Here is a 16,724-nt window from a genome sequence, read left to right as displayed (position 1 = left end):
GCTGTAGATGCAGTAACAAGAACAGGGTAAACAAATACACATACACAATGCTACGCTGCAAAATACTCATACACTTACATATGCATATTATTCGCATTATATATGTGTGTGTGTGTGTGTGTGTGTGTGTGTGTGTGTGTGTGTGTGTGTGTGTGTGTGTGTGTGCGTGTGTCTGTTTAATACAGTTTAGGTAAACAAAATCACTATAAGTCGCTACAATAAATCTACTGTCTCAGTCTTAAAATACATCATCAGGTGACAATATACTTCTGTTCTTACTCGAGCCCAGTCATTTAAAGAAAATGAAAACTGAGTATAAAAAATAGAAAAAGAATAGAAAGAAGAGAAAAAAGAAAAGAAAAAAGAAAAAGAAGAAGAGAAAAATATTTTGGAGACTCTTTAAACTCTCTCACTTTGATGGAATGGTCATTACTGACCAGCCATAGCACTATTCACGAACCGTAGCCATTGACTTCAGTTCTGCGCCATTCTAAGCAACTCAGCTCTGCTCATGTCCACAATGTCTTTCACGTTGTCTGACATTCTTGTTTTGGTATCCCACATTCTTTTTTTGTCAGGGGTTGTACCAAAGAGGAGATCTTGTGTTAGGCCGCCTGTTCTAGCCACATGTCCCCAAAATTGCAATTTCCTGCCATTGATGTAGTATAGCCGTCTTCAGCAGGGTCCAATCTTCTCCAGAACCCATTCGTTTATACGTTTGTTCATCAAGCTCACACAAAAAGTCTACAGTAGCTCCACAATTCAAAAGCAGCAAGAACGAGTAGTTAATAAAACGTGTTAAAAAAACCCTTTGAAAAAGAGTTAAAAACATATTTAATTTAAAAAAAAAAGGAAGCACAAAATAAGTGAATAGTCCTTAATCCACAGAGTTTCGAGGAAATACTTTCCTTCTCATCCGAGGGTAGGATTTAGCAAAATGCGGGATCTGATTTTGCTTGAAAAAGTATTGAATGAAACTACAAGTAAGTCATAGATCTTACTTGGTAACAAATAGTGAAGTAGAGGGAATAGGGTGAATAAAAAGGCGATTTCACGTGAATGGATGGTGTGGTGAAGGGTAAAATATACAATTACGGTAAAATCCAAAAAAAAGTTGATTAAATTTCCATTTCCACAAGTGAAATCCAAGGGAATCGCGTAATTGGAAGATGGTCCAAAGTAATCCAAAAGGCAGAAATCCGTGGAATAATTCACAAATGAGTACAAGGAAAAAGGAATTAGTTCAAATAATATTATTAAAAGAAAGATAAGATGTGCATAGAAAAAGAAATGGAAGAATTTAAAACACGACTGTCAAGGCTGAGCTGATTTAAGAATATTTTCAATGAGTCATCTTGTGTGTATATATATACTATTAAATAAAAGTCACCTTTTGTGTGTGTGGGGGGGGGAGATTCTTTCCTCATAGGTTCCGAAATGGCTGAGCCTATTTTTTGCAAATTTCACACAAAGGTAAAGAATGAGATATAGGTAAAATATTTTCACTTGTTTTCTTTTCCTTATGAGGAAATGGTTTCCATAATGTTTTATTGTTAAAGTGTTTTTTTATTCAATAAGTCTGACGAAATACTGTTCTTGTGAAAATTTTCAAGCGATATAATGTTTGGATTTGTCCGAATAGTCTTGAAATAATTGTAACTAACAATGAAATACACTATTTGTTGCTATCAACCCATTCTTTGAAGTCTTGGTTTTTGTTAAAACAATATATGAATGCTCAATTATGAAATATGATAATTTTGTAGCTTACAGTTTAAGTCATCTGTTTTTGGCTTAAAATTTATTGGTATATGAACAATTACTGAATTATATAAACCCAGTAAAATTCGGAATACTACAAATAAGACTATATATATATATATATATATATATATATATATATATATATATATATATAGAAGTTGAGTTTTTCGTCACACTTATATTGATATTAAAAGCCTGGATTTTCTATTAAAAATTAGTAAAACGGAATTTTTAATATGCAAATTAGTTAGCATTAATATAGTCGTCGTATAAAACGTAATACAATTTTAAGAAAACTTTAGATGTCTGCAAATAAATATGAGTGTGAATTAATTCTATAATATTTTTTTTGGGGGGGGGAGGAGGATAAATATATATATATATATATAAGTCATCGTGTGGGTGTGTATATATATATATATTAATACTATTATATAAAAGTCTCCTTTTGTGTGTGGGGGGTACGGGGCTTCCTCATAGGTTCCGAAATGGCTGAGACTATTTTTTTGCAAATTTCACACAAATGTAATTTATATGTTTGGCAGTGTTCTTAAATGTTTTGTACAGAAATTCATCTGATAAGTATCGAAAATTGAAAAAATTCGATCCTAAAAGTAGTCTGTTTTTCTTATAGATAAAAAAGAAGAATTTTTACAGGGGAATATTTTACGTTACATCGGCCAAGGGAAATAATAAAATTTCAGCTAATCATTTTTATCTTAAAAAAAAAAAAAAAAAACAGAATTATTTTCATCTGAGATATAGCTCAGAGGTAGAACATTCGAATACAGATCGAATTATCCCCTGTTCAAGCCAGGGTGTACATCACTATTTTATTTTAATTTTTTTTTTTTTTCAATTTACAATAAAAGAAGAGGTATCATTTAAAATCGCCGCAAATCATTTCTTTGTTTGCATATTTTAAAACTAAACATTAATCAGAAGTGATTTTTCCAGAGCATTTATCGTCAAGTTCAAATATCAGCTGATGTGATATTGCAAATTAAAAAAAACACACACAGACGGAATTTGATGAACGACATATCATTATTATTTATTTATTTTTTTTTTTTTACAAATTAGTCCACAGGACAAATTATTCCTCGAAATATATAACATTCAATAGATGATTGATTCTATAATACATATGCAATATGCATAATTAAAAGATTACGTTTAAGCGTATTGTATGACCAGGAAAGTTTGTGACGTCGAGGGGTTCCGGGTCGCCTGAGGAAGTCTTATTGACTGAAACAGATGGCTATTTGTAGCGACCATATGTAACTGTTTATCTTAAAATAATTAATAAAAAAATATTTTGCTCTTTTTATTGAGCAATATCTAACAATCGCGTTGTCTTCATTAATCCCGACTTTTGAACATCTGAAACCTTGATATATATATATATATATATATATATATATATATATATATATATATATATATATATATATATATGAGAGAGAGATTGAAAGAGAGAGAGAGAGAGAGAGGAAGAGAGAGAGAATAAGTTAAAAAGATAAAAAGTAAACTTACATAGGAACTTTATGAGACATTATCAAGTCACTAAGGGTTTCAGAAAGAGGAATAAGGGAGAAACCTCTTTAGGCCAAGGCATTTTGAAACTAAGTTTTTCTCATCGGAAGAGGAGAAAAAGCCGACATTAAACAAATATAAAGCTAAAAAGACAGCACTGACTTTGAAAACGTTTAGATTAGAAATGGAAAAAATTTCGAGATTAAAATTGAAAAAAATTATTATAGGGGTAATATGATAGGGATAAAAGAGAGGAGAGACAGGAAAAATACTAAAAACTAAATACATATATATATATATATATATATATATATATATATATATATATATATATATATATATATATATATATATATATATATATATATATATATATATATATATATATAAAGCTGAATGTGTGTGTGGGGGGGTCTGGTCACGAATAGGCTCCTATATGGTTGACTATTTTAAAAAACTGATTGCATATAATGATAGAAGATGTATCGAGACACAGGAATGGGTATGTTTGATCTGGCAGAACGGTGGTTCATTAAAATTCTGGGGTCTGTGTTCGCGCCTGGTCCACAAAGTATGGAAATAAAAGAATTTAAAAATTAAAATAAAAAACGTTTACAAATGTTTTTAATACATAAGAATACGTTGATAAGTATGTTTTAACTTAAATAGGGATGGTATAATAAAATTGTGGTGTCTGCATTCGCGCCTGGCCTCCATAGAATGGAAATAGGCACAAACTTTAATAAATACTTTTCATATCTATCTGCGTAAGTATGCTTTGATAATTATGTTTTGTTTGAAGAAATATGGTATAATAAAATTATGGGGTGTTCGTTCGCACCTGACCTCCATAGAATGGAAATATGTCACACAGTTTAACAAGGTTTTTTAATATAGATCCACAGAATATTGTGATAAGTGTTTCAGTGTGAACAGGTATGGTATAATAAATTATGGGGTTTATCTATTTTATTTTTACTTTCATCATATTTTGCTTTGGTTTTGATACCCCCAAATTCGAAGCTATCTCTTTACAACCCTTCCTTTTCATAACCTATCATACTTTAATAAATCAGAGTCCATTTTCTGTAGGCTGTTTTTGAACCCAGTCAACGACGGGTACTTTTGCTATTGCTAGTATATATATATATATATATATATATATATATATATATATATATATATATATATATATATGAGAGAGAGAGACAGACAGAGAGTGGGCGATATCAATATAAACAGAAGAGATAGATCATGAAACTGAAAAAAAAAAAAGACACAAATTGAAATAAATAATAAATCTTCTTACCAAGTTCATATTTGCAGTTAGCAAGACAGACACACATCCATCTGTAAAGAAAACAAAAATAAACAATATTAAAATAATAAAATTACACGTCACCCGTTGGGCACCCCGTTGAACTGGGGTAAACACATTTTTGAATCAGAAAAAAATGACTTTGTCAAGCCAGTCAGATATTAAACAAGCTGAGCATGTAGGATCCCCCTCCACAAGTGAAAAATTTACTTTCACCATGACTAATGTTTGTGTAAAAATTTCCAAAAAATCCAAGGTGTGCTTATTGAGAAAAGTGCGAACAAACGAACAGATGAACGGACGAACAAGTGCGAATTATTAGGTCCAATGTCTCCTGTGTCGGCGGACCAAAAAAGATTTCTGACACTATATTGGTAAATCTCAATGTGTCAACGTGATTATGCTGAATCACCGAAGTTAAGCAACGTTGAGCATGGTCAGTACTAAATGGGTGACCATTTGGGGCTTCCAGGTACTGCATGTGCTCTCTGCTTATCTCGGCATTGCTTCCAGTCGTCCTGGTCTTCTCCTTGCCACTGGACCCAAACAGTGTCGATTCAGGAGAGGTGTGCACGACCCTTGCCTCACAATTACGTGCGCAACTGCCCCTACAGGGGTATCCTTTGTCTTTCGAGATTGAACGGAGGCATCGATCGAAATCGCAATGTTGGATGCAAGTCACAGAGAAATCAAAGAAGCTATCCTTATTCACAATGTGAGAGAAATCAAACAAAACTATTGTCAACGTAATGTGTGTAAAATGGTGATTTTATCAAACAATTGGTTTTTTGGGTTTTTTTTTTTCTTAAAAACGTCCGACATAAATATTAGTTAACAAAAAATGAAACAGGCTGCCCATGCATATACCATCAATTTGATGATGCTGCAGAAGATGCTAAAATAACAAAATGATAACATCCATTACAACAGAGAGTGGGTTCCATATCGTCTACCAAGCTCCGACTCCTGTCCATCACCACAATCGTACATCCCTGTGCTTGTTTTACAAAGTACTTCAATGGAATGTGCCCCGACAAACGTACTCCACTCATACCTTCTCAGCGCAAATATCCCGGATCTGACAAACCCCCACCTAGCAACAAAATCTCACCACTTCACACAGAGATCCCCAAATGCCGGAAATCTTTATACTCTAATAACTTCTTTACTTTGGACTGCTTGCATTTAGAATTGCCTTACTGTTTTCACTACTGTACTAACAAGCAGAAATTTAAACATAATGTGAACAAACATCTCGTTGCTCAGCTCTCCATTCAGCATGACCCTATAAATCTGACCCCTTAATCACAGCAACCCCTTATATCTTAGTAGTGATGTACCTTGTTTGGGGGTGAATAAAAGTTTAAAAATAACAAACCAACAAAAAATACAGAATATAAATAAATATAGATTCAACACGTGACCGGTTTACTGTCTATGTGGTTTAGTTGGCATATGATTAACTCACAGAACGATTTCACGGATATTTGTTGACATTGAACTTGAAAACGACCATGAATCAACTAAGAAGAAGGAGACATCCCCACGGTAACGTGTTTCACACGTGGGAAGCTTTTGGAAAGAATCTTTATTCATGGAAGTTCCGTGAGATTTTAGGTACACAGAAGAAGAAAGCAGAGTTCTTGGCAGTGTTGGTAGCAAGACAATTCTAGTTGGAAGATTTTTTTTTTATTTTGGCGGGAGAGGGGAGCAAAATAAAAAGGATTTGAACCCAGTTTTCATTGTCTAATATCTTCAATGATTTAAAACCTCAGCTAAGAAATTGAAAGGATAGATTTCACAATTTATATATATATATATATATATATATATATATATATATATATATATATATAGTTATCCACATACAGTACTGTTTCGCTGTTTCACAGCTCATCAGTGCGGCTAGACAGGCAACTGCCTCAAGCCAGGATCATAACCCGACCGCTCAAATGGCATTCAAGGCTTCCCACCATTGCGCTATACGGCTGCTGCTATGTGGGTAGTGAATTAACGATGTTTTGATATATATATATATATATATATATATATATACATATAGAAACGGCACTAACCCTATGTGGTTTTAACCGGCTTCCTCCGAAGGAGGAAGTTCCATGGGAGTATGAAATTCACAAGCGGTCCCCAGTCGCATGTATATCCCTGTTAGGGGAGATGACGACGTTAGGTTTTTGCAACTCTTGCGGTGACATGTCGACATCCTCCTATATACTGCGACTGGAATTCCCAAATTTGTCACCCATCTGGTATTGACCAGGCTCAATGTTGCTTAACTTTGGATATCTAACGAAAACCGGTGTGTCAACATGATTATGCTATATATGGTCATCCACAGACAATTTCGCTGTATCATAGCTCTTCACAAACCAGGATTGAAACTCGACTGTCTATGCGGCAGTCAGCATTTCTAAATGCTACGCTATTTGTCTGCTGCTAATATGGATATGCGACATTACAATGACTTAACATTTTTCAAACGACCTAAGCTCGATTTCTTTACAGGAAGTGCCTTGCTTTATAAGCTAGCAGCATTTTGTTATTTGCTCCCTAATATGTTCAATCCAAGATAGGGAGCATTTAGAGTCAGCCACAGACAGACAGTTTCACTGTATCACGTCTCTTCAGTGTGGCTGCTAGACTATGTACTTAGAGAAGATTTTATGTGAATATCTTCAGTATATATTTCGACAGTGCTTAATACGTCAGCAAAGCTAGGTAATAAGTTTTAAAAATACATATCGCAATTAACCTACACAAAATCTTCAGCATCCCATCCTCATGATGAAACGCAACAATAGCCTCACGTCTCCTCACGAGGATGAAACGTATAAAATTCTGTGTAGCTTAATCGCCATATATATTTTCAAAATTTACTATATATATATATATATATATATATATATATATATATATATATAAATGGTTCATCACTTACCTAGGCCAAAATCTACTCGAGGATAAGGGTTAGTGAGATTTCCAATACTATGAAAAGATTTAGAAGCATGATTAATTCATAGGACGATCTGCCCGATATTTGTTGACATTAGACTTGAAAACGATCCTGTTGTAGTCTGCAGGAAAATATTCCCATAATAATGTGTTCCATAGGTTGGAAATTCTCGGAAATAAACTTTGTTCATGGAAGTTTTGTTTTATTTTAGTTATACAGAAGAAAGAAGGAGAATTCTTTGCTGCATTTATCGTGCTAAAATAAAATGATAAAAGTTACCTATGGCGGACCGTGTATAACGATTATTTTTGAAGTAGTTAAGAAATGAGGCGTGCAATTTGTTTGTACTGTCCACCTCCTTTCATGTAATTGCCAATAATGAATACAAAATAATTCCCTGCGGCCTGCTTTATTTTTATCGTCCTCTTTCTTTTTTTTTTTTTTAATCAAATACAAAAGCTTGCCAAAACAAAGTTAGCACAATGCTCTCTTCAAGTGGACTTGCCTTATATTGATCAGAGCAGCTCAAACATTTGATGCAAACGTGACCAAGCACTTGTTAGCTATGATTCTCTTTAGCAAACGCAACGTGCAACGTTAAGAGTTCATTTTCTCCAACAAAAGAGACATAATAGACGAAATAATTTAAAACATATATATAGTCCGCCCTTGCTCAGGAGAACAAGTCCACAAATAATCGGACAACCCTCCACACCTGCATTTGTTTTATGTGAATCATGTATTGTAGAAATACAAAGACCAGCTCTCTCTACCAAATATATGATGATTGTTCAGAGTCATAATTTGTGGCACATGGATAAAACAACCTGGTCGCAGGGCATCATCATCATCATCATCATCATCATCATTATCATCATCATCGTCATCATCATCATCAGAGAGGTGACGGTGGCTAAGTGGTTAATAACACTAACTGACAACTTGGGTGTGCCAAGTTTGAATCCAATTCGTTCCATAGAAACATTTTCACTTACGGATGTTGGCAACTTTTACGTGGTCCTTCCCGTAAGTACCCAATGTCTTTCTAGAAAGAATTCTAACTAGAAAGATATCGGGGAAATGAACGCCAACAGCAATCATCTGATTTATAGGAAAATGAATGAATGATGCTGCTCATCATCATCATCATCATCATCAGCAGCAGCAGCAACAACAACAACATGTAAAGCAGACATTAATACGACGACGACGACGACGATGATGATGATGATGATGATGATGATGATGATGATGATGATGATGATGGGGGTATATCAGTTGCGGTAATGGATTCCGTTTGGCAGTGGAAGGCTGAGGAAAATACAAGAAGGAATAATAAGGACGGATTTGAGAAAAGACCTGGCCAGAGGTAGGTTAGTTTGCGGGTTAATTTCTAAAAGCCGTCCAGCATGTAAAATAGACATTTAAACTGCTGCTGATGATGAAGATAATGTATACATGTGTGAATGGACTTATAAAATACTAAGTGAGTTACCTGCCCCCTACCCAAGATGGGTCTTTGGTAATAACTATGACTATGGTAAGCGCGAGAGGTGACGATGGCTAAATGGTTAACAACACAGACTGACAACTTGGATGTGCCAAGTTCGAATCCAGTTCGTTCCATAGAAACAATTTCATTTAGGGATGCTGAACAAGGTTAACACACACACACTGTCCAGTCCATTAAGAACATATTGACTTGTAACTGCTCCAAGATGGCCTCCTCTATCAAAGCCAGGGACTACACCACAATCGTATTTTGCTATCTCCGATTAGACCAGATTGCACACTGAGGTAGGTCGATTTTGGAATGCTGACAAACTTCGATATGGAAAAGTTACAAAATTCTGTAAAGAATCACCGCACAAAATGTTTTTCTCCAAAATTTTGCCGTTATTTGCATAAATGTGTAAAATAATTTAGAATCCTATTAAGATAACGATGCTACTGAACAATGTGAGACGATAAAATTGAAATCTATATAATTATGAATCTCAAATGACCTTGTAACGAGTGATGTAACCTACTTTCCGGTTTACGACATCCGGTTGCACATGCGCGCATAAACATTAACCCATAACAACGTAAACAAATAAACACAAATCGCTTCTTTTGCAGATTTAGACTTGCGCACTGAAATATTAACGTTATCATTTCGAAATTATTATTTAACATGAGAAGAGTGGGGGTGTTTTGCAACTATTCTTTATTACAACTATACTGTCGCTATTTTCTTACAACTAAACAACTTTAACCCGTTGACAAACATAAGAACGATTGTAGTAAAGCCAAGACTACTACTACTACTACTACTACTACTACTCTCTATCCGTCCCTTTTCCTTCCTTCCTTCTTTTTTTATTTTTTGTTTACATTTCTAGATACAAAATAGTTGTGTGAGAACGGCGAATTTGTTGACATATTTACTAATCTGTTTCAATATTAGTTTTATTTTATTTTATTTATTTAGGTTTTATTTTTTTGCTTCAGGTTTTATTAATTATTTTTTTTTAGATTTTAAGTTTCTATAACTTGGTTGAAGGATTCCAATATGGGTTTTTCATTCTTATATTTCTCATCGGTAGGTTCATGTGCGTTTTTGCTGCGAAATGACTTTCGTCGGCGTTTGATTCATAGGAAAATCATGTTTAATTTTCGATTTTTGAGCGATTATTCGGAAAAATAGGTAACTTTACACGAATAGGGAAGATTTTTTTTTTTTGTTTTCATGTTTGAGTGATCCGTCCGTGATTTTTCATTTTAATATACTTTCAAAGAAATGTTTCTGTTATGTCAAAAAAAAACCATTTTCTTTACGTCACAAGTGTCACGCTCATACATGAATTCCATAGCTAATATAATATACTGACCACACGGGTCACGGATAGTCTAATTAGGTATTAAAGCGAATAAATGCAGCAAATATGTGTAAGGGTATATTTTGTATGTGAAATATTAATACTGTCTCAATAAATAAATCGAGTAATCTTGGATATAAATATTTCAGTAAATGCATGTGTGTGTAAATATTTAACCGATAAACTCTTACACTACAGGTCACACCCATCGCACTGAAATTAACAGGAAATAGTAATTATACACATGAATGGTTGGTTTATAACGAATAAAATCTTTGTTTGGATGGATGAATAATGCATAGTGAAATATGTCGGCAAGTTGAAATGCAAAATGTTCATTTTAAACTTGCCGACATATTTCTATTACTCTTGCGCATGCACAGTATATATTCATAGCTTGAAATGATTTAAGTTAAAACTTTCTTATCAATCTGTCAATAGCTTAAACGGTAGGGAACACGGCTGGAACACTAAATGTTTTGGTTTTGATTTTAGTTGATGATATCTTAGTCATTTTTTTTCAACTTTTTGAAATCGATACTATATATTAGGTACAATATAATATTCAATAGAGAATTAACTGTTACGGACAGACCGACCGACGGAGTAACTTATAGAGTCGCTTGCACGCGACTAAAAACAGTAAAAACCACCGACGCACAAAACTGATATATTCTTTTTTGGCATTGTCTCTGATAAAATATATGCATTTATTTTTTACTAGCGGGTGGTACCCGGCGTGGCCCGTGTGTTTGTAGGTGTGTGTGTTGGCCAGGTGTTTGGAGGTGTAAAAGGAAAAAAAAAAGTTTTAGTTGAAAAGTAGGCTTGAACCCCGAACCTTTGATGTGGAGATGGAAACGAAATGGAAAAAAACCCTGGGACCTAGCCATCTCGGCCACAAGAGAAGAGGAATAACAAATTTAACGTTTATAAAATGAAATTAACAGGTGCGAGAAACTTAAGTCGCGCGATGTTTGACCTTGAAACATAACGCAGCTGCAAGTCAGTTTTCGCTTGTTTTATACTGAAAAGCGAAAGATACATGGGACACTCTAAAAATCTGGAAAAAATAACGCGTGAAAGTCGGGCAAATTAAATAGATAGGCGACCCCTTTTCGTAACTCATATATATTATCATTTAGACGTGATATAAAAAGTTTTAAGAAGGAATGAACCGACTGAAAAATCCAGCAAAAAAAGCCTTTTACAGACATACACAAAAAGCGAACACACATACATACACACATTTTTTTTTTTTTTTTTTTTTTACAAGGGTGTCACCACTTATCAAGGCCAGAGGCCACTCGAGAATAAGGGTTAATAGGTATACATTAGTCATTGTGATTTTAGCATAGTAAACAGTGGGAATTTTGAAACTTGGATTACTTAGGGGGACGATTCAATTAGAACTTGTTCACATTGGACTTTTTCTTTTTTTTTTTTTTCATAGGTATCAACTCATTATCAAGGCCCAGAGGCCACTCAAGGATAAAGAGTGTATAGTAGAAATTGGACAATATAATAATCATTAGTAATGAAAATTTGTTAAATTTGATAACTTACATGGAACGGCTCATCAAGAACTTATTTACGTTAGACTTGAAGACAACCATATTGTAGTCAGCCGGAAAGCAGGAAAACGGAAAACAATTCCACAGGCGTGCAGTTCTAATAAAAAAGCTTTGTTCATGGAATCTACGTTTAGGTCTAGGCACAGATAAAGAGTGGGGGGAATTATTGATAGTGTTTACAGCTAGACGAGTGTTTCCTATGAAAGTTTTGCGAGGGGGGACCATAGATTGAAGCTCAGTCGAACACTTTCCATGAAAATAACGATACATCAGAGACAAACTCGCAACATCTCTTCTGTGAGATAGAGGTTGCAAGGAAGAGAAAAGGACATCTCCTACGAGGCTACGAAGTCTATTTTGAACTCTATCAAGGCAGGACAAGTCCTTTCTAGCAGCTCCTGCCCAGATGTGGCAACAGTATTCCATCCTTGGACGTACCTGGCTCTTATATAGATAGAGAATTGCATCAGCAGTGAGATATCTACTGGATCGATAGAAAGATCCCACCATTTTTCCAGCGGCCTTGGCAACAGATTTGATGTACGTGTTCCATTTAAGATCAGGAGTAATGGTCAAGCCCAGAAGCTTGTCAAAACTTGAGGCCTCCTGAAGACGAGAGCCATTCATTTCAATTGATGCCAGATGTGGATCAGAATGTTGATGATGTAAAGAGAGAAGCTTGGTTTTAGATGCATTAAAAGTAACCAGCCACTCCTTTCCCCATTGTACTACATGCTCAAGATCAGAGGAGAGAGAATTGGAGAAAACTTGGTCGTTTACTGTCTTAGATGTGCTACCATAAATGGTAGTGTCGTCAGCATAAATGTCTACAAATGATGTAAGGATGTGATTTGGAAGATCATTAATGTAGATCAGGAAAAGAGTTGGGCCCAGGATGGACCCCTGAGGGACACCGGCATTAATACTGTGGGCTTCTGATTTTTGCCCCTCAACTACTACTCTTATGAACCTATCAGAAAGAAATGATTTAATAATTGAGAAGACATTTCCAGCTATACCATAGCTAGAGATCTTATGAAGTAAACCTTTATGCCATACCCTATCAAAGGCCTTAGATATGTCAAGAGCAATTGCCCTAGAAAGGTTGCCTCCGTCGAGAGATTTGCTAATCCTATGAGATATAACTGTAAGCACATCTGCTGTAGATCTAGCAGAACGGAAACCATATTGAGTGTCACTAAGAAGGTTATTTTTGTTGAGATGGTTGATTACTTCTGTATTTAACACAGATTCCAGCAACTTACTCATGACGCACAGGAGACTTATTGGCCTGTACTGAGAGGGGGATGAGCGATCACCTGAATTCTTAAATACAGGGCATACAGATGAAATTTTCCAGGGAGATGAGAAACTATTCTCCTTAAGACAATGTTTAAATAGTTTTGTAAGTATGGGCGCTAGTTCAGGTTGAAGTTTTTTGAGTACTATAATTGGAATACCGTCCGGGCCAGTTGCTTTGCTGGAGTACTATTTTCGCTTTTATATATATAGATTTTATTCTTTTGAGAGTCAATTAGAACAGAATTAATCAGAAGGGGGGGGGTCGACATTTAAAGCAGTTTTTTACTCAGTGTAGAACGATAAAATTGTCACACCAGAAAAAACGACATGATTCCATTTCTGTTTGATGAAAACCGGCTTTCTTTTTTTTTAGGCAAACTATCTACTAGTCGGTCAATTGTGTATAAATCTCTAGAGTGATAGGAGCCTTCTATCATGTCTGAAAATGACACAATGTTCAATGAACGAGACCGGAGATGTGCCGCTTTACAACACATGCTCTCTACCGACCTCAGTTATGATGACAGGACCATTGCCAGCACCCTCAAAATGCATTGTTAGATTACCATGAATAACAGGGACGTGCACAGGGTGATGAAAACAAAGTTTCCGGCAACAGTTATGGGCTTTGGTGGGGTTTCAACTGAGGGCCACATCATGCCACCTCACATCTTTAAAGTCGGCTTGAAAGTCAACACCAAAGTGTACATGGATGTGCTGAAGAGTGTGGTGACCCCCTGGTGCAATCAGGTGGCTGCTAGCAGACCCTGGGTGTGGCAGAACTCGGCACCAGCCCACAAGTCCAAAGAAGGAGTGTTACGGTTATCCTTCTCTCACTGCCCCAATTCATCTCCCCGATCTGAACCTGCTGGACTACTTTGTTTGGTTATACGTTGAGAACATCACCAACATGACCTCCCACAACACCAAAGCCAGCCTGATCACTGTTTAGTTTAAAAATAAAACTGTAGTGTTGCTTTCTTTAGGGCGACACTTTTATCATTCAACCTTGTAGTAATTTGAAAATAAATGTAGACATGCTAGCTCATCAGGAATTATTTATCCTTTCTCAGGGCCCAGCAATAACATTCTCTTTGGATTATTGTCCTTAACAACATCATTTCTCTCCAGACTATTGTAAGAAAAGGGAGTGACAAAAAAATGTGGCATTGCTTGGGAGCAATAATAGCAAAACTAAAAATTAGAATGACTCCTTACATTTTTTTTTTTTAATACATTAAAACAAATGCGTTTCATTATAGTGTTATATACTAAGCAAGAAACTCAGTATTATATAAAGCAGACGTGTTTAATAACACAGTATTACATTTGTTATAGTCCTGGATATGACCTTAAACTATATCCAATGGTGAGGCCCCAACTTGCGGGCTTTGTGGAGCCACCCTTTAATTACCATTGCTCCTAGGTCCACTCTGTTCCCAACTATGGGTTGAATAGAAACCGACTTAAAAAAAAAACAAATATATTCTATTAAAAAAAATTTCTTCAAAATCACTGGATTCAGCATTAAATAACTTGAAAGGGTTGATATACCGTAAAACAAAAACAACCAACCAACCATTACATTTGTTAAGTAGCATATTCTGAATCCAAAAGTGCTCAATACCATAGATAGAGCAAACACGTGTAATAATACATTATTACATTTGCTAAGAGGTATATGTTTATTCTGGAAGTTCTCAATACCATAGATAAAGCAAATTCATGTAATAATACAATATTAAATTCATTAAGTAGCATTTTCTGAATCCAAAAGCGTTCGACGTTAATTTACTTCTATCACAGACACCCGATATGAATTGCACCACCATATTGTCTTAAGAAAATACAACAGCAATAAGCAAAAGGGAGATAACTCTAAACATAATTCCTTTTATCTATAGACAAGAGGAGACAACTCAGTAGTCTTAACTCAGCTTAACATTGCTGGTGTCTTCTTATGAAAACTACAGTTCCTAAAAAAAAAAAAAAAAAAATGAATAAATAAAAAAAAAGCATAACAAATCTTCACTGCAGCAAGTCTCTGAGAATTTCAGAAGAGACTCTAATCTTTGTCAAACAATCTGCAACATGTTCTCGGCCGGTGATCCATTCAGTTTGAATCTCCTTTTTCCCCATCATTTCCTTCAGTTTGGCCACATCAACTCCTAGACGCCGGTCACTCACAAGATTCGATGAATTTAAAGTCTCTACCAGAGATGCCTTGTCTGTTTTAGAAAGAACGCCAGGCCATCCAGCTACTCTGAATAATTTCTGAAGCATGGTAGCTATTAATATACCAGTGTCAGCTGCTTCATCAAACGCAACAGTTTCTGAAGCTAATGAATTTTCTGTTATACGGTCAAGTTTTTTTGGTGACCAGCATTTTATTCATCTTGCCACAAAGAAAGATGACAAAACCTTGTGAAGATCCATCTTCCAAACTAGCAAAGGTGGCATCTGAATAACAATATTCACATCCGAAGGTTTTCCAGGGAAAACATATACCTGTTCGTGATTTTAATTTGATCAGTGACTTGTTTGCCTCGAAGAATAACCTCACTTTTTTTTTTTTTTTTTTTTTTTACAAAGACATCACCACATTATCAAGGCCCAGAGGCCACTCAAGGATAAGGGTTAAAAAGTGTACAGTAGAAGTTGGTCAATATAGTAATCATTAGTAATGAAAATTTGGTAAATTTAATAACTTATATGGAACGGCTCATCAAGAACTTATTTACTTTAGACTTGAACAAAACCATATTGTAGTCAGCCAGAAAGCAGGAAAACGGAAGACAATTCCACAGGCGTGCAGTTCTAAGAAAGAAGCTTTGTTCATGGAATCTACGTTTAGGTTTAGGCACAGATAAAGAGTGGGGGAAATTATTGATAGTGTTTACAGCTAGACGAGTGTTTCTTGTGAAAGTTTGGCGAGGGGGGACCATAGATTGAAGCTCAGTTGAACACTTTCCATGAAAATAACGATACACTTTTGGAGATTTTTCAATATTACTCGTTCTTCAAACGATACATCTGGTGGAGTCTGTCAATTTAGATCTGTTTTTTTCATCTTAACTGAATTCATCATTTTTCCTTAATAATCTTCCTTTCTTTATGTCTACTGGGGATATAGCTGAAGCATAATAGATTTGGGTCTATAATAATTCCAATTTTTTCTTTCTTTCTTTCTTTTTTTTTGCTTAACATTCAATCCCTAAAATAATTTCCCCAAATTTAAATGTTCCGCTTTCATATTTTCCAATTTTCGATATCTTTTTCAATTCTCCAAATCACATTTTTCTTAAATAAAATCATTTCCACAGATTATAAAATCACCTACATGTATTGCCAGAACGCCTGTCAATACACCAGTGGCATTGTGCAAAAAAAAAAAAAAAAAA

At 35.1% G+C, this 16,724-nt stretch overlaps 1 protein-coding gene across 2 annotated transcripts in view; it reads right to left on the bottom strand.

Annotated features, from left to right (window-relative positions):
- The window catches only part of LOC145249560 (tubulin polyglutamylase ttll6-like), a 351,054-nt gene that overhangs the window by 164,021 nt on the left and 170,309 nt on the right, over window positions 1-16,724 (bottom strand). For both annotated transcript variants that reach the window (XM_080111234.1, XM_080111235.1), the window contains exon 4: window positions 4,610-4,650. In XM_080111234.1, the coding sequence (XP_079967360.1) occupies window positions 4,610-4,650 (41 nt within the window). The remainder of the gene's footprint in view (window positions 1-4,609; window positions 4,651-16,724) is intronic.

This window comes from Euprymna scolopes, chromosome 28, assembly GCF_053919585.1.
Source record: "Euprymna scolopes isolate OS-2025 chromosome 28, ASM5391958v1, whole genome shotgun sequence".
NCBI lineage: Eukaryota > Metazoa > Mollusca > Cephalopoda > Sepiida > Sepiolidae > Euprymna > Euprymna scolopes.
Note: the sequence above shows the minus strand (reverse complement) of the source record. Positions and strands in the feature narration are given on the sequence as shown.